The sequence below is a fragment of the Eupeodes corollae genome, chromosome 1, assembly GCF_945859685.1.
Source record: "Eupeodes corollae chromosome 1, idEupCoro1.1, whole genome shotgun sequence".
Lineage (NCBI taxonomy): Eukaryota > Metazoa > Arthropoda > Insecta > Diptera > Syrphidae > Eupeodes > Eupeodes corollae.
In genome coordinates this window covers 226,766,756-226,791,059 of record NC_079147.1, presented here as the reverse complement: position 1 = coordinate 226,791,059, position 24,304 = coordinate 226,766,756, and the positions used below count along the sequence as shown (strand labels likewise).

At 37.0% G+C, this 24,304-nt stretch overlaps 2 protein-coding genes across 3 annotated transcripts; both read left to right on the top strand.

Annotated features, from left to right (window-relative positions):
• Window positions 1–65: 65 nt before the first annotated feature.
• Window positions 66–869, top strand: LOC129949005 (putative nuclease HARBI1). Its single transcript, XM_056060192.1, has 3 exons — window positions 66–178; window positions 239–665; window positions 720–869. The coding sequence occupies exons 1-3, from the start codon at window positions 66–68 to the stop codon at window positions 867–869; spliced, it is 690 nt and encodes a 229-aa protein (XP_055916167.1).
• A 7,149-nt stretch (window positions 870–8,018) lies between these two features.
• Window positions 8,019–16,289, top strand: LOC129941686 (GATOR complex protein WDR24). Of its 2 annotated transcripts, none has more exons than XM_056050380.1 (10): window positions 8,019–8,242; window positions 8,302–8,743; window positions 8,810–8,921; window positions 8,980–9,068; window positions 9,135–9,461; window positions 9,531–9,609; window positions 13,608–13,760; window positions 13,822–14,268; window positions 14,330–14,515; window positions 14,589–16,289. In XM_056050380.1, exons 1-10 carry the CDS (start codon window positions 8,137–8,139, stop codon window positions 14,943–14,945), a joined length of 2,298 nt encoding a protein of 765 aa, XP_055906355.1. In that variant the 5' UTR covers window positions 8,019–8,136; the 3' UTR covers window positions 14,946–16,289. The 2 variants fall into 2 exon arrangements, with proteins under 2 accessions (XP_055906355.1, XP_055906353.1); XM_056050378.1 differs by having other exon boundaries at window positions 8,020–8,242; window positions 9,528–9,609; window positions 14,589–16,288.
• Window positions 16,290–24,304: the final 8,015 nt, after the last annotated feature.

Sequence of the window (24,304 nt, the reverse complement as noted above, 5' to 3'; positions counted from 1 at the left end):
TGAAATGTCAAATGAGTTTTCTTTGAAATTATTCCATTCTAGTTTCAATTATAAGTTTTTTCGAAATGTTTTTCTTTGATTCGGAGACTGAAAGTGAAGGCGAAGAAGTGTTCTATGCCAAAATAAAAAGAAGATATTTGAGAGATAACAGCAACCCATTCGAATTGAGTGAAAATGAGTAAATATTCAAAAAGAAAAGAAAGATTATGTATAACATTTGTAAAACAATTTTTTTTAGCTTTGTACAGCAGTTTAGAGTCAACAAGGAATGTTTTAAAATGATACTCAGCTCGTTAGATCTTCCACAAGACAGAAGAAGAACATCAGTTCCACCAGTTCTACAGCTGTGTGCAACATTAAATCTCCTAGCTAGTGGGAGTTACCAAACCAATGTTGGAACAAATGTGTTGCTAAGTATGGCACAGACAACAGTTTCCAAGTTCTTTCGCCGAACGTTGAGTCTCCTGGAAAATAAGTTTTGTCCGCAATGGATTAAATTTGATTGCTCTAAATTTAGAGACAGCAAGGAGTACTACTATAGGAAATTTAAACTACCGGGAATAGTGGGCTGCGTTGATGGTACTCATATTCCTATTTTAAGACCAAAAGAAAACGAGCACATCTATTTCAACCGTAAAGGGTTCCATAGTTTGAATGCAATGGTGGTAATATTATGAATTCTATTTTACATACTAAAATGTACATATCAATTTGTCTAGATTTGCAATCATCTAAACGAAATAATAGCAATCAACAGTTCACATGGTGGTGCTGCACATGACTCGGCTGTTTGGAATTGCAGCAATGAGGTAGAGTTTCTAAAACAACAATTTCATGCAGGTGAAGTAAGCATTCGACTTCTGGGTTAGTTACTTTGTTTTAATTACATGTGTGCATATAATTATCAAGTAACTATTGTACCGTTCAAGGTGATAGCGGATACCCTTTACAGCCGTGGCTATTAACACCATACCGAAATGCAACAGAGGGAAGTGCAGAAATACGGTTCAACAATATCCATTCCGCAGCTAGGAGCCAAATCGAAAGAACTATAGGAATTTTAAAAGGACGTTGGAGGTGCCTATCAAATGAACGAAAACTTAGATTTGACCCCGAAACTGTCACACAAATTATTAATGTTTGCTGTGCTTTGCATAATGCTTGCATTCATTTTAGGCTACCATTTATACCAAATGCTATAAGTATTACTTCAAATACAAATAACACACAAGCTGATGACCTCCACCCGTGCCTTTTAAGTGAAGTTTATTACTTCTTAGTTTGTTCTTCACCTTGTATTTAAGATCACTCCAGGTCTAAAAAAAATGATCTGTAAATAAGTACATATATATATACATAATATTTAACATCAACCTACTTTTTTCCAATCTTTCAGATCTTTTTGTGGAGGACCCTCTGTGTTTAGGGATTCCGTCACTTTTCCCCACAGCATATTGCTGTCTTTCCTCCCTTGGGCAGTTTTAAGTATTCCCCTCGCTAAATCAAAGTGAGCACTCATGAAGTTCGTCAAAATTTCACATTGTTTTTTATTTATGGACATATTTTGTTTTTCAATATTTTGTTTTTCCATTTTTCCGCACAAAAATCACTGCCGACGATAACTTATTTCTGTCGAGTGAAAACTTTTGTTTCAAACGTCAATTTGAAGTTTGTGTGCTGCCAAATCTTTCGAAACAATCGAGGAAGCTCGATTGAACCAAAATGTGTGCTGCCAATGCTCGATTGTATCGACTAAACTCTGTTGTATCAAGTTACGTGCTGGCACCCCAGGTCTGAGGACCCAAGTAGAAGTAAGTAAAAGGTAGAAGGGAAAAGTAACACTTAAACTACAGGAAATAGATACAGTTAAATTAAAATGTTCGAGTTTTTCGCATGAATTTGGAGTAATAAAAATCAACATTAAACGAAAACTTATCTCTATTGTTCTAAATTTAAATCAACTCAAAACTAATACTTTAATTCTATAAAAGATTCGAAAAATGTAATGGAACTTTGTCGAAGCAGACTTCCACTGATTTTTAGGTTTTCAAGAACAAAATACAAAGTCTTCATTACTACTTCATTAAAAAAATATTTTAAAATATAAACATTTTGCTAAATTAAAACAAGAACGGCAACGCTCCGAAGTCCACACACGGGGTGATAAAACCAATCTACTACCAAGCAGCAAGATGTAGTGTTGGCGCCTTCCGTACTACTCCCATCAAAAACATCCTGGCAGAGGCTGGGCTCCCTACTTTTGAAGAGCGAAAATAAAATATAAACTATATGCTAAACTAATATTTTAATCGAGCTCGATAATCGACAAAGAAGTCAACTTTGTTGTTAAAAATAAAAAATATTGCTCTACTATAACCTCCTGGCTCATCAATTCCAATTCCTTTATAATGAACCTCGCACCTCAAAGGAAAACCCATACACACGTTGAGCTATATCCCAAGATTTTTCCAAGGATTTCGTCCGAGCTCAAGTGCAAAAACTGGAACCTCCTTGGCTCATCAATTCCAATTCCTTTATAATAAACCTCGCACCTCAAAGGAAAACCCATACACACGTTGAGATATATTGCAAGATTTTTCCAAGGATTTCGTCCGAGCTCAAGTGCAAAATCTGGAAATTCACTTTACGGATGGGTCCAAAAGCTCAGAGAAAATAACCTTTGTAATCACAAATGAAGACGGTAGCACGATACTTTTTGGATTACTTCCACAAACCGCATCCATTTGAGCTGCTTGCGCTTTTGCCATTTTTACTGCCTTTCAAGAGGCTTTAAAAGAAGGAAATAAGCAGATTATATGTACAGACAGTCTCTCTACGATAAAGGCTGTCAAAAATACCAACAACAACTCCACCAATCTCATCAACAACATCCGCTCTTTATTGGTAAATTCAAACCAGCACATAAAACTAATGTGGACTCCGTGACACGTTGGCATCCGTGGCAATGAGCTCGCAGATGAAACCACCAGCCTCGCAAGGAAGTCGTCAACCTGCCTCTTTACTATTTTCACCAAGAATTAACTCTTGAAAAACCTCACAAGAAAACTGACCAGCACCCAAGGAAACGAATGGAGAAGATACAATCACCACTATGTAGCAGAGAATCCAAATAAATCAAAACCTATATGCCCCACAAACAGCGAAAAATCAGAAATAAAAACTTTATTCGACTCCGACTTGGCCATACCTCTGCCACCCACCTCCAACTCCTCAAAATAGAACCACCTGTTCTATTTGTCCTTCATACATCTGATCTCCAACACCTGCTCCAAAACTGCAACAGAACTAAGCCTATCATAGAGAAAATTCTAAATGGAAACGACATTATCCAAACGCTGAGATACCCAAGTTTTGCAGCTAGAAGCTCAATAATTTTATATTAGCATGTAATTGATTACTTGTTAAATAAATATATAATAATAATAAATCAAGAATTTTGAAGATATCTTAAAGTGAATTTATAGAACGCAAAGTTCTATAATTAAAAAAAAATAATATAAACGAACCAAAGACTTATTAACTTGTAAACTTAAAGAAACAATCAGATGGCTTTCCAGTTAACTTCACTTACAAGAACCTTTCATTAGATTAAATTGTTAATATCTGTAACGCTTTTGCAACAAATTTCCGTGATTTGTTAATAGCCCTGAAGAATTTGATAAAGTTTATTTTTATAATCTTTACACTTTTACGCAACCTAGCTGTAGTCAAATCCCTGTGCTACAGAGTACGGTCCTTGATCTTTTATCCGCGTTGAATGATGACTGTTCAGCAGGTCCCGATGGTATTCCCCGATATAGTACTAAAAAGTGTAGTAGTGCTTTAGTTGAACCCCTTACGTCCTTATTCAAACTTTTTCTAAAAACAATCAAATTTCCCAGTATATGGAAGAAGAAGGTAACAAAGGCGGATATAACCAATTACAGGTCCATTGCAAACTTTTCTTGCATTCCTAAAGTGTTTGACAAGTTGTTTGATGAAGTGTAGCATTTTTTATGTGTGCCCCGATCGGATGACATGAAAGCACCTACAGGTGGGTCATCAAGCTCAGGAGCCACATTTTCAGTTTCGGACTGTTTCGAAACCCTCCCATGCTCAGGAAAGATTCCAAACCCAAAGGAATGTACGTTTTTTATTACTGATGTGGAAGTTTGTAGTTCTGTCAGCTGAATGACTCCTTCCTCCAGCACTCTCCGCCCCAAGTTGCATTTATCTCTTTTTTGTTGTCGACAAGTTTCTTTTTTATGTAAGATTTTGAATCTAACCAAACCAAAAGTATTCAGAAGGATTTGAACATTTTTTTTTTGAAATTTCTTTCATTTCTCCAAACTGAAGCTTCTTTGGAAAGTGGTCCAAGAACAAAGAGATTTATAAAAATAAGTGCACCAATTGACTTTGCTAATTTTTTGAATGTGAAAGCTTTTTATGAACTCTTACTTCAAATAACTTCTTTGATCAAAAGAGAAGAAACTTTTATGAGGGACGCAATATCGCCAGAAACGGGACTCTCTATAACCTTCAGTTACCATGCAAATGGTAACGATTTCGAAGATCTAAATTTTGTATGCAGTTTTGCCACAAGCAATAGTAAAAATTGCTATTGAAACATGCGAATCCATAATATTTGTGTTAAGGGAATACATAAAGGTACGTTTTTTCTTGTTTATGCTTAGATATTATAAATCCTTAGCCCTATATTTCTGTGTTTCTTTTAGCTACCCCAAACAGCTGGTGATTGGAAAATTGAATCCGAAAAATTTTTTAATGTGGATTTCCACATTGTCTTGGGGCAATTGTTGGAAAGCACGTCAAATTACAGAAGCTACAAAATTCAGGATCTTTTGACTTGCATTACAAGAAGACATTAAGCATCATTTTAATGGCCATCGTTAATGCTTAAAGTGAATTTTTGATGGTGGATGTTGGAAAAAATGGCCGAAACTCCGATGCTGGAGTTTTTGGGCACACAACATTTTCCAAAATGTTAGAAAGCGGTTCCACGTGATGGTTGGATTAACGGTGATTGATGGTATTGTATTGGTGATGAGCTGAACTGGACATAGGAGATATGGAAATGGGTGGCGATGGTGAAAAATATATCTAGTTATTTGTAGTTTTTGATGACGGTGGCATTGATGGTGATATAATAGAATGCAATGTTAGTTGTTTAAGTTCACCAAGAATAGGAATTGCCTCAATGCTATTTTTTGCATAAAGCCTTTGCACAGGGTAAAGTTAGCTGAAAGAACATGCCCAGGACTTTGCATCATCTTCATCGTCATTTTTGTTCATCGACTCAAGTTCCGGATTGTTCTTGCTGCGCTTAACCTTTAACGTTTTAACATCGAAATCTACTGTTGAGACGCCTCTTTTTGGTCTCGATGAAAATCCAAATCGTAAAAATACCATAACGAGGGAATGTAAACATCTTCTACCTCAGCTCCAGATTTAAGGGAATCGGCTACATTTTTCAAATCCTGACAGTAGCACCTTATGATATAAGTTATTTTGTTTTTAATTGTGGTTATGGTATCGTCAAGGTCAATTTCTCTATACTTCTCTAAAATTAAATCCCATGCCTGGTTTTTGTTCATTTTAATCCGATATCCGGTCCTTTTTATTTTCCAAATAGCTGGATGATTGTAAATTCGGCAAACAGCTGCCTTAAACTGCGAGTATAAAATTTCATACAAAAACCTCCTTAGAATTGTAAAAATTAAAATCTTCTTCAAAAATTAAATTGAACATAAAAGGCGATTAAGCACCACTAAAGGAGTCTGATGATCGGGTTGGTCCCCGTGAAAAAGCTATTACTCCAGCCTATGAACTTGGTGGTAGCACACACAAGTTGTTGTTGTTTCATTTTAAATTTTCAATGGATGATTTTGAACTATTTGAAAAATTTCTTTCCAAACATTTGTCTTCGCGTTGAGAGTCATTTCTAGCAATAGATCAACTTGCTTTAAATTCAAAAACTCGACTGACGACTGACGCTGTTTTGACAGCAAATCGACCAACTCGTCGACATAGAGTTCAATTCAGTTGAAGGACTTTACATTCAACTTCAAAAAATCAAAATCTTTAGATTTGTCTTCAACCAACCATTCAACTGTCAAATCGATGAAATGACAACGCCACACACAAGTTGATTTACATTTGATTTGATTTAGTTGACAATTAAGTTAAACTGCGTATGGTGCACTTTATACACTGTTAAACATGTAAAGCCTAGTACATACTTGTGAATCATCTCGTGAACCCATACAAATTTCAGTTTTTGGTTCACCCGTGAACTTGCTCGTGAAGCTGAGTGGAGAACAAAATGGAGAGTTTTCGTTCACGGGCAATTCACGTGCAAAATGTACGGGAACTGTTGGTGAAGCTGAAGTCAAATGTTCACAACGTGTACTCACAAGTGTGTACCAGTGAGCAATGTCAAAAGTTCACTTTCTCCACTGGCGAACGTTCACTTCACGAGGAAGTATGTACTAGGCTTAACTGCATTGAATATTGAACTTTTTTTTATTTAAATTTACAGGAAATGTCGAAGTGTCATTCAGCTCACTTAACGAAAAATCGAACACATTCCACAGGCACATTAGGGGGGTTCATATCTTAAATATATTTAACAATTGTGGTTTGGGGAGTTGGCCAGTTTAAGCACAATTCACGTGAGCACGACCAACGACCAACGAATCAACGAATATTCGTCGATTTTGACATTTCTTTCACATGAGAGTTTTTAATTCGTCGCGAATAAAGTTTGACAAGGAGCCACAGCCAAACACCATGCACCACAGAAACAAAAACAAGAATGATTTTTTTAGGTTAAGTACGCGCGATTATTTTATTCGTTGCAAGTGTGGATAATGTGGAACGCGAATAAAGTTTGACAGTTCGTATCAACTATAATTTTTTTCGCGACGAATAAATTTGTTTTCTCAAATTTATTAATATACGATATTGAAAAGTAAAAGTATGTATCATAAATCAAATAGACACTAAATTGCTATCGTTTTGTTAAGAATTTGTGTGAAAATATGTCTTCAAACGTATATAAACTCACATTTTGTGGTTCATTCGTCGTTCGTTGGTCGCGTTCATGTGAATACTACTTTATATTCAGGTCTATCGCAAATTCCATCGTAATCGGAATCTTTTATGAATTCCGAAAACCGCATCACAAAATCCGTCCGTGATACAAATTTTACTTTCACATTTTTTTTTCGGAATTTCTAAAAGTTTCCGATAACGATTGGATTTCGTGAAAGCGCTGATTTCTAAGATTTCCCATATTACTCATTAGGTCGATAGAGCCAAACCGAACCATATTATTTTCTTCACACACGCTCAATTTTGGTTTGGCTAGGGTCATTTGGATTTTTATCTCCAGCTTTAGATATTTAATCCAGAAAAACAACTTTAAAATATGTATCCCGCTTCAAATATTGAATTACAAGGACATGAAACTAACTGATAGCTTTTTTTAACTGTTACTTATGGTTTTGTATCAGAAATGTGTGAATCTTCTTTAAGAATGAATACTAAGCTAGTGGCTACGTAGTAAAGTGATTCTGATTGGCTAAATGCAACTACAAAAGAAGTTCAAATTTCTGCTACAAAGTTAGAGCAGAATGGTTTTGACGTTTCACAATCAGCTGCTAGGTAAGAACACAAGAATTCAAAATGAAATGAATCTTTCGGTATTTAAATACGAATATAAATTAATCATAATTATATCTTCTATTTGCTTTTATTGAATTGAAAAAGAAAAAAACTAATTAAAGTTTTGAAAACACAAATGTTTCTTATTTAATATATTTGTATTTGTCATTAATATGACAGTTCCAGGTTGATTAACTTTGTAGTACAATTTTGCATTCACAAGTTGAATTTTGAATACGTAGTCACTAGCCTTATGAATGCGCCCAATTTAATAAAGTAAACAAACGTACCTCTTGTGTTGGTTGCCAAAACTCCAAACTTCAAAAACATCTGATTTTATTTTTCTATTGAAAAGTTTATTTAGAAACTAAATAACTAGAATCGAACTCGCAGTACTTTTAAAATTAAGTTTAAAGACAAATTTAAGAAAATACCAGTTCACAAGTCTAAATGCTTGATTCCAAGACATCTTCCTTGCGCATTTGCCAAGAGGGTCATGCAAATGCATTGGCCCTCAACAAGGACTACAATCAAATTGCAGTTGCAGGCCGAAGCTGTAAGAATTAAAAAGATTACACTGTTTTATTTATGATTTTAACTTTATTTCCCACAAAGTGCTTAAGGTATTTTCCATCGATACCGATGGATTTACAGAAGTTTGCAATATGCGAGGTGGAAAGAATCAAAATCTCAGTTATTCGTCAAATGATGTGGCTTGGAGTACGTTGGATAGTAACATTCTCGCAACGGCGGCTACAAATGGGGTGGTATCCGTTTGGGATTTGTCCAAGTTTGGCAGACAAAAGCAACTACTCGTCTACAATGAACACGAAAGGACAGCTCATACTGTAACTTTCCACAGCACTGAACCATATTTGCTAATATCAGGGTCGCAGGATGGCACAATTAAGTGTTTCGATACAAGATACGAAAAATCAGTTTTCACTTACTTCAGCAATTCTGAGAGCGTGCGGGACGTTAAATTCAGTCCACATGCTACGAACATATTCTCAGCAGTCTCTGAAAATGGAACTGTCCAATTGTGGGATTTAAGAAAGTAGGTACAATTTTACGAGAATTAAAAACAATATCAACAAAATTAACAAAAACATCTTGAGTTTAGGTCAGATAAGTGCATTTTACAATTTACCGCTCACAGTGGACCAATTTACACTTGTGACTGGCATCCTACAAAGAACTGGCTTGCAACAGGAAGTAGAGATAAGCAAATAAAGGTAAGATAATATGTGATCAATGGGATCTCTTATACATTATTATTTACCCTCTAATAAGGTTTGGAATATGGATGGAAAGGCCTCTTTAGAGCACACTATTCACACCATCGCTGTGGTTGGTAGAGTAAAATGGCGACCGGAAAGAACGTATGTTTTTTATTTGATAATAAAAGTAAAAGTTGATTTTAATTATAAGATTTGTTGTTTTGGTAGTCATCAGATTGCCAGCTGTGCACTTGTAGTCGACTACAGCATTCATATTTGGGATATAAGAAGACCTTACATTCCGTTTGCTTCATTTAACGATCATACAAATGTAACAACCGGAATAGCGTGGAAAGGCAACGACTCACATATCCTGCTATCGACAAGTAAAGACTCTACTATTTACAAACATGCTTTTAAGGACGCTGCACGGCCAGCATTAAAAGCAAATCCCCAAGGTGCGAGTTTAAATCACAGAGATGATATCTTGCATGCGATCAAGGTCAAGGTGAATGTCACTCAGTCGACAACCAATCCCAAAAGCACCTCTTTATTGTGAGCAGAGCGATACTATTGCATTCGATTTGAGAGAATTTGTTTCTTATGTTGTTTTTTTTTCAGAAGCAGACAAAAGGCATCGCCCAGCGTTGAACATTTTCATATGGCGCAATCAGTGATGCACAAATTCCTATTAAAACCGTCGGTGAGTTGAACTTTTTATTAATATTGACCTTGCCGACCTTGTCATAAAAACAAGAGATTTTATAATTGTTTTAATAATTAGAACCCGTGTTGTTTAAACTTTAAAAAGAGCATAGGTACAGAAAGTAATATAGTCAACTATTTATTTAAATAAAAACTTAACGTTCACGTAAATAATTTCCATAGCCAAGGCCTTCGAAAGGAATTCCGGGCCGGGGGACGGACAAAGCTTGGGCCCCCCATTATTTATAAAATTTCAATAACGAATAGCATAAGATTGGTTGGAATTAACGGAAATAATATTTGTTTATAAATTGAACAGAAAAAAGTGTTAATCTTCAAATCAAAATCAATCTCACTGGTATCAACCAATTTAATTGAAATGGAGGATGGATAGAAAATAATTCAACGTGCGAGTAGATCAGATTCCAAACAGAATCATACATTCAATTCGATATTGCCAACGACATGTCAGTAAATGATAACACGGTCAATTAAATATTTAAAAAAAATTAGCATGAAGATCTTTTTCCTACTATAAAAATAAAATAGAGCGAAGTAAAAGTATTTGAAATTTGTTTTAAAAAAACCTATGTATTTAAAAGATTTACATTAAATACTCATTATTGTTTTTCTTTATATTAAAATATTATCACAATGTTTTCATTAGAGTTAGTTTGCATTCAATGAAAATTTTTTTGTTGGCAAACGAGCAGCAAAAAAACTTATAATTCCACTGAAATTCAATTTCCTTGCCAAAAGTGCTTTGATGCATAGTGTACCAAGTTCGGAAACACGATCTTGTGATGAGCACGAACGATGAAAATTCTTTGTTCTGGCAAATTGCTAAATGAACTTTCGGCACTAGCTACGGTTACAGGTATGGTGAAAACACGCATTAAGCAACACAAATGTTGGGAAAAATCGTGTCCTAGTTCCAGAAATAAATAGCATTGAGCAAACTCAATGGCAGAAGTTCTGATTTAAAACTGGCTTCAAAAACTCTTGAGACACATTCGATTTATACTTTTGGATGAAACATGTAGCGGAGTTTTTAATCTCAATTTCGTCCATTGTTGAAAACTGCCACAACAATGAAAATATACTATTTTTTATCGTATCGAACCGACGAGTAATTTTAGATATAATTGAATCAACTATGACTTAAAAGGTGTTTTTCTTGAAATTAATTTCTTCAGTTCGATGGTAACGATTCTCGAACATCCCCCAATCCAGCAACTGCTTAGCATTCAGATAAAATTAAAATTTGATCCCATCCGTTTCGAATGATTTTCTAATCAGAGATCAATTTGTCAAGATTTCGAATTTCAACTCCAATAGCAAAGTTTCTGGCTTAAAGAATAATCGAAGACATAACGACGCCATTTACATCTCTTCGAGCTTGATCAGTTAAATTAATATCACTTAAGGCTTCTAATGATGTTCTAAGGTTGTTCAGATGATTTGCAAATAGTTTCACCGCATCAATTCTTGCTGACCATCTTGTATCTTAAAGTTTTTTGAAGGGATCCGGCACATTTTTCTTAAGAATTTCCCAACGTTTCTAAACAAGTTGAAATACTTTTGAACAAAGCACCAAAAAATGTGGTTGCCATAGTTTCAACATTCTGCTGAATCGACTCCAAACAAATTAAGGCTGTGAGCTGCACATGGTGATAATAATCAGGGGTCCAGATCGGCAATCTTGTGACTGATAGAATGGTAGATAACATTCAAATAGAAGCCCGATCGCGAAAGCATGAATGATTTTAAATTGTCGGGCCTTTAAAAATAAGTGGGAATAGGTATCTACGGGCTCCTAGAAAATCCAGGTCCCGTGGGAGGAGGGTCCCCCCTTTATCCAATCTCTCTTGACAGGGCTGTCCATAGCATAACAAAATTCTTAATTTTAGGTAAGATAGATTATGGTTGGAGAATGAAAAAGAAAAGGCATGAGAAGCGCGCGGTCAAAGATGTTGAGAGGTTTAAAAGCAGAAATGAAGTTCGAAAGTTTTATGAACAGGTGAAACGAAATTCCCAGGTACATAAACCTAGAACCGGAGGCTGGAAAGACCAAAGTGGAAACATCAAATTGGAACCGCAGCCGCAGTCAATGCTGAGGATATGAAAGGACCACTTCTGCAGACTGTATAACGGTGACGATGAACCGAATTCCGCTTTCAGGCAGGATGATTCATTCAACAAAATCTTCTCTGCCGTAATATGCGAACGTCTAAAGCCCATCGTCAACAACCTGATTGGTCCTTATCAGTGTGGTTTTAGACCAGGGAAGTCCACAGCCAAACTCGTCCGTTTGTGCAGAATGGCAATGGAGAATTGACGCTGCTCCATAAAGGTTGGAAACAACTTAACAGAACCTTTCGATGTCAAAAATGTTTAAGACAAGGTGATGAGCTGTCATGCGATTTTTTTAACATCGTACTTGAAAGAATAGTGCAGAGCTCACACGTCAAAACTAGAGGCACTATCTTTAAAAAGTTTGTCCAATTACTAGGATGTGCTGATGACATTGACATAAGCGGAAGAACTCAACTTGGTGCTTTTGTGAGTATTGAGGCAGAGGATAAAAGACTTAACACCGACGATCTCGGTCAAAACGTCACCATCGACAGACGTAACTTTGAGGTAGTCAAGGGCTACGTCTTCCTAGGCTCCGCTGTAAACGCAGAAAACAACACCAGCGCTGAGATCAAACGCAGAATAACTCTTGCTAACCGCTGTTCCTTTGGGCTAAGAAAGCAATTGAGTGGTAAAGTCCTCTCTCGAGGCACCAAAGTGTCGCTATATAAGACCCTCATCATCCTTGTCCTGCTATGCGGTGCAGAAGTATGGACTATGACAAAAGCGGATGAAAGCACCTTGGGTTGGTTTGAGAGAAAAGTTCTTCGTGTGATCTGGGTCACGTAGAGCGCATGGAAACCAATGCTCCGGACCGGAAAGTCTTCCAATCCACGAACACAGGACAGCGCAGTAGAGGAAGACCGCGGATCAGGTGGCGCGCAGATACGTTCAGTTGAAAGTCTTCCTTATTATTTGTCATACATTCAATTGTTTTCATTTAAAGTTTGGTCATACATTTTTAATCATCATCATCTTCTTGGTTTTTTGGATTGTTATTTTTCTTTGGCAGTTTGTGCAATGCTGGGTGCGACTTATTGGGCACCTTCTATATTGTTGATTAATTACAATGGATGTTCTTAGTGAGTTTTTAAGGGAATCTTTAGATGTAATATGTAGCCAACAATTAACATACCAATGTGAACCTATTAGAACTGAGAATTTGTTTATTTCCCGTGATTTTAAAAATATGAATCTAGAACATTTAAAAAACGATCTCCTTGCAGTAGACTCATGTTCCGCTTATAATAAAATCTTTCAGGTCGGTTTACTCATGTCCATGGTTTACTAATAAAATTAAAAATCTATTGCACCAGCGAGATCAAGCCTATAAGTGATGGAAAAGATTTAGGTTAGATATACTTTACAACAATTATCGTGTATTGAGAAATAGAATAACCTGCAAGTCCCAAGACTGGATCCTTCGCAGGCTAAACATAGATTATGGAAAAATCAAAAAGATAGGAGTGGGCAAACAAGTAAACCGACAAAGCATCAATGTTGATTGCAATGAGTTAAATAAAATGTTTGCTTCTGCATCTTTCTGGTAACTCTTTCTCCATGCCCTACTTTAGCTTCACAGCTGTTGATGATGCAGATGTTTTAGAAAGCGTTTTGTCAATCAAATCTAACTCCACTAGTTTTGATGAGATAAGTCCAACTTTTGTTAAAATAATTTTACCTCATATCTTAAAGTACACACTTATACCATTTTTATGACAGGTGTTTTTCCTTCTGCTTGGAAGCGTGCAAAAATAATACCAATTTTGAGTGGAAAGCTTTCTTATCTATTGCTCTATTAGATTAGCATATAATTTTAATTGTAAGTTAATAAATATTAATACCAATAATTATTTACAGTACACAGGATACATTGGCGACCAGAAGCATGGTCAACTCAAGGAATACGAATGTTTCATTGGCTGTGCAAAAGAGTTCATATTGACGGGCAAAAAATTTATAGACATGTGTGACCATAACGCAAATGTCTCCAAAAAGTTCGGCAAACATAGTGTTAGTTTTTGAAATTCAAAAATTATATAATATTAAAATTATTCAATAATTTCAACTGTAGGCTACAACGTTTTGGAAATTTGTCAAAACATTATATGGCACATCGGAGTTTAGTAATCAAAAAATCGAACAAAGAAGTTCCTTCAACATTCAAAAGAACGTAACAGCAAATCGAAGAATGGCCCAAACAACGCGTCCACTTGAAATTGATTGGAACAGTCGCGAAAAAGATATACCCACAGAAGATGATGGAGAAGAGGATAGTACCAAAGATGGACTAGAGGATGAGAATCAAAATCCACAGTTCAATTCTGTGATTCTATCGGAAAACCAAATTCTAAACGATATATCATTCGAAAACTTTGATATGCTTCGAAATGGATTTTTGTACATGGGTCCTCCAGATTTTACAAAGGCTCTTTCTCTACCTGAAACGGCTTTACATCATGATGTTCAAGCAGCACGGCCGCAACAGGATATGAAATCAGAAAAGCGAGATAATTCGCCAGTAAGTGGAATTAAAAAAAAATATGTATGTGTTATTTTGAAACGTTTTTTCTTTCTTAAAGCCTCCAGATAAACCTAGTCTTCTTAAGGTATCTAATTTACCCGTGATATCGATGTGGGAACCCCATCAGTTTATAGCTGATTCACTGAAATTGCAGAGCGATGTTGGTGATGTCCAAACAGCTTTATGTGTAGTCATTGCCATGGGTGATGCACGAAAGTTTCTTCCAATTGAGGAAACTCTCCTAGTATGTTACACAAACTGTTATATATCTATATGTTTTTTTGATTTAAGACTTTAAATTTTCCTCCATCCTTTAGGAAGAATGGTTTCATTCGTATATTGAACTCTTACATCGTTATCAATTGTGGAACGAGGCTTGTAAGATAATTAATCTCTCTTGGATACGATCAGTGAGAGAACTTAATCAAAAATCCACATCCGTACATACCAATTGTGGTGATTGTGGAAGACCGCTGAATGGAGCTGTTGGTTGGTATTGTGCCAAATGCAAGTCTATGCAGAGTTCTAAATGTTGTGTGTGCGGTCTGGTTGTGAGAGGATTATATGCATGGTGTCAAGGGTGCTCGCACGGTGGACATTTACAACATCTTAAGGAGTACTTTTCTACTAAATCTGTTTGCCCAAAGTGTGGGCATTTGTGTGAATATAATTAAAATTAAGAAAAAAAAAACGAAAAATGTGGTTCAACATTTAATACATTTTAAAAATTAAGTTCTTAACAACTTCCTTATTTTTTCAGGAACATAATCCAATCACTCAAAACTATTTTGAGCAAAGCCCAAATTAAAATCAGTCAGAAAATAAGTTTTCATTTATAGCCTTTGGATGTTTAGCAAATATCGTTCCAAATATGATTCCTTGATAGGGACGTTGACGCCGGTGATGATATGACCACAAGTTTGAATACGAATAGGGTTTAAAGCATCAAACCTAAGAAAAACGCATGGTTCGATGCGAGCTGTAAAGAAGTTATTAGGGCCAAAGAAGTAAGTTTCCGCTGCTATAGAGCCAACCCTACTAAGGAATTCCGGAAAAAATTCAAGCAAGCCACGAAGGTCTGAACCCCCATATTCGACGGACCAAATTCTTACATGACAAAAATTACTGAACAAAATGCAATGTCCCAAAGGCAATACAAATTTTATGGTCATTTGTAAAAAACGAGGAAATCTTCCCCTTCTTCGGTTCCTACGCTCGTTTTCAATGACAGTCCATTTATAAGGTCTTTATAGGAAGCTAATCGCCGCCAATTCCAAGCTGCCAGTGAGTAATGTGACTCCTCCTTACTTGAGCGAGGTTGTGAATTATGGGGCCAATGTTTTTTCGCACTCATACTCATACAGGTATTCTTCAACCCTGGCAAAACCACTGTGTAAGCTTTTTCATCTGCCCTACTCCTCAGCATCGTTTGTCCAGCTTAAACCCAAAGAAGGCGAATTGGATGGATTAAAGTCTGAAAACCGCAAAATTATTGCTGGTATGCCCCAGGGCTCTGTTCTACCTCCAACACTCTTCCTCACTTTTATTAATGATCTCCTGTAAGTAACTTCTAATCCAATACATATTGTTTCGCTGACGATAGTACTCTTAGCTTTTCATATTTGTTTCCAGACTCGCATCCTCTTTTGCTGATATGGAACTGCAACGACAAAACATGATAAGCTCCTTAAATTCTGACCTAAACAGCATTGTACAATAGGAAATAAAAACCGCAAGGAATTTAATGCTTTGAAAACCCAATGTCGTCTTTCATCGTTAAAGCGAGGTAAATTCCCCTTATCATTATCCAAGGATGGCACTTGCATCAAAGAGACTGAACATCTCGATATTCTCGGTGTGTGTATCACCAACCACCTCTTATGGAACGATTATATACGCGATGTAGCCAAAAATTCCGCATGGTACTTGGTGCAAGAAATGTTTTACCCCTTGTGATGCGACTGTTATCTATAAGATTTACATACGTCTAGAACTTAAGTATAACTCCCATCTTGGGCTGGTGCTCCTGCAACTAACATAAGCCTCTTGGATAGTATTGAACGTAGAGCATTTTAATTTATTGGTGATAATATCATCATAAGTTCATTTACTTCGCTTAAACACAGTCGTAAGGTCTCTTGTCTAACTCTTTTTTTACCGTTATTTTAACGGTTTATGCTCCAACCGTAATACTCGCACTTCTAGGAATGCAGTATACCCTCGAGTTAAACTTCGGCCGTACTATCAAATACAGAGATGGTTATTAAGCCGTACTGCACGAATGTGGAATGCCTTACAAAACTCCGTCTTTCCTTGTCATTGCAATATTCAGGAATTCAAAAGCAATGTGCAACGACTCTCCTCTCATCTCCTTTTCTTAGTGCGCCCACTGTGTCTCTGCATAATAAGGGTAGTAATATCCCCTTGAGTGTGCGCTTATTATAAAAAAAATAATTAAATAAATTAAATAAATTAAGTGGCGCAAACAGTTCGAGTAATTGCAGGGATGGAGAGGACTTACTGTTTATATGCATAATCCGAACGGCTAATTTGAGAAAGCACTTTTTCATGACAAGAATTGCTCTTAAAGATTTTGTCAATTCCTTGCAAGAGGCAATACCCGTGAATAAAACTTTAGGTGGCATAGGCAGGGATCGAACCCAAGACCTGTCACATGACAGTCCAACGCACTAACGCACTATCATGTCACGGGTACCACTCCAGAAACTGCTGTATCTTCTAAAAATAAAATACTTCGAATGTTTTGTCTTTGGTTATTACCGTTAGCTTGGATTAATATGCTCGGAAGAAAACGTTTCCTTTAATCGCCGATAATTGATTTAAAATTTGTTGAGATCAAGTCATGGTTGCCAACTTGGATAGTTCTAGAACTCGTATTTACCGAGAAAGAGCATGTGTAACATTGTGCAACATTTTTCTTATGCAAAGATGGTTACATCGTGCGTTAATGTCAATAATAAAACACCTAATGAAAGGCAACGATGAAAGGTCCAACATAATGTTCATAAACTTCTAAAAAATCAAAGTTCGTTAACGTGGATCATTGAAAGATACATACATACACTTCGTGTCACATGAATAGGGACAAACTTTTTTCGTTTTTTATTTGAAAGAAGGGCATTTGACTAAAATTGACAAACGTTATTTTTGGTCAGACTCACAATCGGTGCTTTGCTGGATAAAAAATGACAATGAAAAGGTAAAACAATTTGTCATGTTTAGAGTAGGTGAAATCTTAGAAAGCTCAAATAAAGATTAGTGGAGATGGGTACCATGGGAAGAAAATCCATGAGATGATGCCACAAAATGGAATGTACAAATTGATTTGACTTCTGAAAGCCTCTGGTATCGCGGTCCAGAATTTTTATACCAATCCAAAGACACATGGCCATCAAGTGCTCAATGTAAAGGAGTTTCAAGTTTTCAATCATTCTGTTCGTCATCTTCAACCTTTATAATCAATCTTTAATTAATAATAATCATTTTTCATCATGGAAAGTTCCACGACTGATCATGGCATATGGTTATCGTTTTATCGACAAAAAAAGAAGAGATCAGAAAGAAATTACCGTTGTATTGAAAAACGACCTCATACGGGCCGAATTATAACTTTATAGGCTGTGCCTATCCCTCCAGCTTCACCCCATATGGGGGGAGTTGGGGAAGATTAATTCGTTCAGTGAAATGAACATTAGCACATATGTCTTAAAGTCGAAACCCCAAAGATGAATTACTTCTTACAATGATGGCGGAGGTTGAGTACATTGTAAATTCGAGGCCTCTTACCTACGTACCTATAGAGAGCGACAGTGACGAGGGTTCTTCGAGTGATATAAGGCTGACAGGACAGCGTAGTGATGATGGGTTCGTTCTTCGAAAGAATTGTGTTTGCTGACAGTTTTTGGAAACGTTGGGTATCTGAATATCTTCCAACGCTTACAAGAAGGACAAAATGGTTTCTACAGGCAAAACCTATATCAGAAGGAGATGTTGTCATTCTTGTGGATACAAATTTTCCTAGAAGTACTTGGCCAAAAGGGAGAGTCATACAAGTTAACCAAAGCACAGATGGTCAAACAAGATCAGCCGTAGTTCAAACGATGACTGGCATTTATACTTGACCAGCGGCAAAATTGGCAGTCTTGGACGTTAAAGGTTTTGGCGATAGTTTATATACAAGGACGTCAGTGAATTTCTTTTAAAGTGATACCAAATTCTAAACAAAATTTGGTGATCACCTTACACAGACACAAAACTTAGTTTGATTACTTTTTATGATCACAAAGGTGACAATCAAAAATCACCTTAGCCGATTTCACCCCTGGTTTTATTGCTGCTTTCTGATTCCTGAATTACTTCAAGTAACCTGTGGTGTAAAAGCTGCCAGATAATTGACGGAATTTGGTCCCAGGACCGTTTTATGGCTCCAATAATCTCTTGGTTTTTTTTAGCTGTCTTCCTTCGTAGACTTTTCTTAAAATCCATCCCCACACGTTTTCCATAATGTTCAGGTCAGAAGAATTTAGGGGCCATGGTAGTAGGTGGATTTTTTGCCCCTAAATCCAGGCTTTGTTGTCCGTGTGGTATGTATTGGTGCATTAATTTCTTAAAAATTCCATCGATTTCTACGAAATAACTCAGAAAAATGCGGAAAAGTTCTGCTGTGACGTTTTTCAAAATAGATAGATAATAGATTTCTTCCTTTCTTAAATCATGGAAATAGCAACTGTATCCGTCAGGTCCGTCGAAATAAATTTGTTTCATCAGAAAAGACGACGGTATTTTATACTCGATTCCACCTGCTGTGATTTTTTTGCAAAATTAAGTTGGCTCTTCCGTTCTGCATTCAATGGTGCTTTTTTTAAAATTTTTTTGAGTCGTATATAGTCTGCCTCCTGTATTACCGAGCAATAGTCGAACTACTAGCATTTACCCCAGCTTCTGCCTTGAATTTAATAATGGAAAGCCTTGAATTTGAATGAAATCTTACTATCACCCGCCTTTCATGAAATGATGTGGCTTTCTTGATTCTTCCTTTGTGCTTTTTCCATAGCTCTCTGGGTTCTTGAAGTAGATGCATACAGTGTTTGAACTTCTTCTAAAGTTGCTGGCTAAAAAAAGGATGGTTTTGCCGAGATCCCGGTAAGCTGGGAATTAGCCTTTTCCTCCTTGTTTGGACTCTAAGCTCTACCCTACCCATACTTCTTGATTCTATTAAATTAATATTCGTACTAAGCTTCCAAACAATCAGAGTATCCTTTTAAAAGATTGAAAACACGTTAACATGTTAATTAAGATCTTGTCCCTATTCATGTGACTCAAAAAAAACTTTGTATCGTACTGTGCGTGACACGAAATGTACATAATGGGCATGTTTAGACAACATAAGGGGCTTCATTTGCAGTCAACTTAAGTCTTTGAACGTAAATTTTGATTAAGGCAACTAGTTAGTTTTCCAAGTGTCATGTATTTTAAATTCAAAACTTTACTTCGCAAACCTCTACTTTAAGTTTATTGTACAAAAAGTACCAAAATAATCATTGTCTACAAAACACTCCTCAGGCACGCTACAAGTCCATCACGATTTAAATTTTGTGTTGTAAAGAAATATTAGTTATTTCTTTACCGAATATACAAGGAACCTTATTACAGAAACCATTAAATGACGTTGTGCAGAAAATAAAAAAATCATAAAGTAATAAAGTTAAGCTATCAGTTGAATGAAAAAACATTATCAACTGTCATTTTGATAGAAGTAGACTTGACTTAATAGTTAGGGCGATTTTTCTTGACTAACTTTCCAGTCAATTTTCCAATAAAGTTGCCTTTATTGGAAGGCAATTCTTAGGCAGCTAGCCAATCAGATGCTAGAAACTTGCCTTAATTTAAGTCCCTTATGTCGTCTGAACCTGCCCAATGTATGTGTTTATAGACGCCATTAAAAATTGCAGTAAACATTCATTTATAAAAATCATCTTTTTTTAATTTAAACTGATTTAAAAAGTTCTGTTTAATCTATTTCTCAATTTGTGATAAGTTCACAAAAAAACTGTTCCATTTTACCCCCCAAAAAAGTGCGAAACTGCAACAAAACAAACACCAACAGGTGAATTAATATTTGCAAGATAAAACATGCTCTTTCTCCAGTTCATAAAATGCGTTTGTCTCGTTCGCCTCGTTAGTTTGCCTTTGCTCCACGATTGGAACGTGAAAAAAAGGAAATGTAATGAAACAAAAATTAAAGTGATGAAACAAAAATTCGAAGTGTTAATTTTTAATTATAAAATTAATTAAAATAAAATTTTGAATTCAAATTTGTGCCGGTTGAATTTGAAGAGTGGAGAGTGCCGATGAGACGAAGTGTAGTGCGGAACATGTTTCAAAACTTTATTTTTGACAGGGTTGCTAAAAAATAGATTAAACCGTAGTTAAAAGTAATCCTGTTTCGTTAATTTTAAATTAAATTTAAATCTAAACGTGTATCTAGTATTTTGAGTGCTTTATTTTGTCGTCGCGTCGGTCTCTGTTAATTATATAGAATGAATAATAAATTCTGAACCTGGAATTCGTTGGGATTATCAAATAACGAAATACCTAGTTTGCTGAAATATAGAGGGTAAGTCATTTCATAATGCATTTTTAAACTTATTGTTATAAGAACTATAAGGTTCGATTAGATAGGCTGAAATTTTACTACGTGCTTTAGAAATTTACAATTTTACGCAAAGTTATAGGCAAAAATCAAAAATGGTTTGGGATCGTCTAGTTTTCATTGATGAAACCGCCTTTGCATAAGATCAATTTTACACAAAGTTACAAACAAAAGTCCGAGTTCGAACTTAAATCGGCTGTATCTCGGAAAATACGGGTCCAAGACCTATCAAAGTGCTTTCTCAAATTAGCCGTTCGTATTCGGATTTAAACTGTAGGTCCCTCTATCACTGACAACAGTACTCGCACACAAGAATGGTTGAGAGTTGTATGTCACTGTGCCTTAGTTCTCAACGGACTGTTGCGCCACCCAGGTTGAAATTTTAGTATTTTGGTCTGGGGATCGTCTAGTTTCTATTAATGTAACCGTTTTACATAAGATCAATTTTACACAAAGTTATAAGCAAAAATCCATAGTCAAACTTAAAACAGATGTATCTCGGTAAATACGCTACCTAAACATGTAAAAGTTGGCAAATTTGAAGTCCAATATTTCGTGACCCGAACCACTTACTTACTTACTAACTACAGTCCTGTATAAACTAGGGCCTCACCCAATAAACTTCTCCATCAGTTTCGCGCTCAAAGTTGCGTGAGGTCACCTACCACTTGTGCGCGCCACCTGATCCGCGATCTTCCTTTTCTGCGCTGTCCTGTGGGTGTGTATTCGAAGACTTTCCAGGGTGGAGCAATGGTTTCATGCGCTCTACGTGACCCAGCCCTCTTAGTCGTTGGACTTTTACTCTTCTGGCTAAGTCTACGTCCCTGTACAGCCCGTACAGCTCGTCGTTCCATCTTCACCTCCACTCCCCTTCGATGCATACGGGACCGTAGATCACACGAAGAACTTTTCTCTCGAAGCGACCCAAGGTGCTTTCATCCGCTTTTGTCATGGTCCATGCTTCTGCACCGTATAGCAGGACGGGGATGATAAGCGTCTTATATAGCAACACTTTGGTCCCTCGAGAGAGGACTTTACCACTCAATTGCTTTCTTAGTCCAAAGAAACAGCGGTTAGCAAGAGTTATTCTTCGTTTGATCTCAGCGCTGGTGATGTTGTTTTCTCTGTTTATAGCGGAACCTAGGTAGACGAAGTTATTGACTACCTTAAAGTTACGTCTGTCGATGGTGACGTTTTGACCGAGACGTCAGTGTTGTAAGCCCTTTCTTGACGACAGCTTATACTTTGTTTTGCTTTCATTAACCATTAAACCCATTTTTGCCCCTCTCCCTCAATACTCACAAAAGCCCCATTGACATCAAGCTGATTTCATCCGATTTTGTCAATGTCATCAGCATTTTATAGTAATCAGACAGACTTTTGAAAAATAGTCCCTCTAGTGTTAGCGCGGGAACTGTGCACCATTCTTTCGATATTAAAGACATCACATGACAGCGCATCACTTTGTCTAAATCCTTTTTTCAGAATCGGGCACACAATACTGAGGTTCCATTCATCGGGCATGCTTTCTTTCGACCATATCTTACAGATAAGTTGATGCATGCTCCTAACCAAATTATCTCCAGCTGCTTTGAAGAGCTCGGCATTCAAGCCATCTGCTCCATCGGCTTTATTAGACTTCAGCTTAGATATGGTAATATTTACTTCGTCTAAGTCGAAAGGACGGGATTGTTGGCTTCCGTCGTCTATGTTGAATGGATCATCCTGCCTGGCAGAGTAATTAGGTTCGTTGTCGGCGTTATACAGTCTGCAGAAGTGGTCCGTCCATATCCTCATCATCGACTGCGGTTTCACTGTGATGTTTCCATTTTCGTCTTTGCAGCCTTCGGTTCTAGCTTTATGTACCTATGAATTTCGTTTCACCTGTTCATAAAACTTTCGAACTTTATTCCTGCTTTTGAACCTCTCAACATTTTCGACCGCACATTTCTAATGATCTCTCTTTTTACTTCTGAGAAGTTGGTGTTCCTCTCGCCTCTTCTGCTCATAGAGCTCATCAGCAGCTCTCGTCCTTTTATGCAGCGCCGGTTTGCGTGCCTGTTGTTTGGCTGCATTTGACTGCAGACATTCCTCATCAAACCAGGGGTTCCTTGTTGGTGGTTGCCTGAAACCCAGCACATCAGAGGCGGCTTCTCTGATTGTATCTTGGCAATGTTGCCACTGGTTTTCGATACTTTGTGTTGGCGGAAGAGAACTTCGAGAGAGCTTACTTGTAACTCGGTTGGAGAAGGATCCCCGATCTCATGATTGTAGGCGTTCGACGTCGTACCTTCTCCCAGCATCTCCTTGTTTTGCCTTCTGTCTGGAAACCCGATGTGCTATCTTGGCTACAAAGAGGTTGTGGTCCTAGTCGATGTTAGCTCCTCGGATGCTGGAAGCTTGTCTAGCGTCGATCGCAATATGGTCAATCTGGTTGACGGTAGATTGATCAGGAGAACTTCATGTTAATTTATGGATGTTGAGGTGTGGAAAACGCGTATTGGCTACCATGACGTTTCACCCCGCAGCAAAATCTAGGAGCCTGAATCCGTTGTCGGAACCGTTGTTGTGCAGGCTGTTTTTCCCGATTATTTCATCAAAGATGTCTTCCCTTCCTAGCTTGGCATTAAAATCGCTCAGGACAGTTTTAATACCGTAGCTAGGACACTGCTCAAATGTTTTGTCTAAGAGCTCATTCTCTTCTGTGGGGGTGTGTGCGCAATTTAGCCTTGATGTGGATGGTCTTGAGGCACTCGTTGATGCACCTATAGCTCAAGACTTGTTGCCTAAGTCTGGCTCCAATAACAAAGCCGCATCTAAATAAGCGCTGTTGGTTTTTTCGGTAGCAGTCACCATAGTAAATATCGCAGTTTTTCATCCTCTTTTTGCCCGGACCATCAAATCGTATTTCCTGGATGGCGGTGATGTTACAGCAGCTTAGGGCCTCCGCTAATTCTTCGGCCGCACGTGGTCTGTTAAGGGCTCTAATATTTCATGTGCATATCCGAAATTCGTTATCCTTAATTCTTTTGCATGAGTTGTCAACAGTAAATCAGTCCGTATTCGAGGCTTGTTGGTTTCTTTATGTGGTTAGGAGGTCACCCTGACAAATGACCTTTAACATGAAGGACCAGGTCTTTGATTTAACTCTAAGGACGAGAGACGGCATAACCGAGCTAAAGAGAAGAAATTCATCAAATACATTTTTTGGATTTAAACAAAACTGAAAAAATAAGTTCAAGGCAGCTTAACCTTCATATAAAATTAAATTAATTGATTTATTTTTTGTATCTTTTTTAAATTGTTTTAATCGACTGCAAATATTATTAACCGATCGCACAGTTCTTTAATACGCCTGTG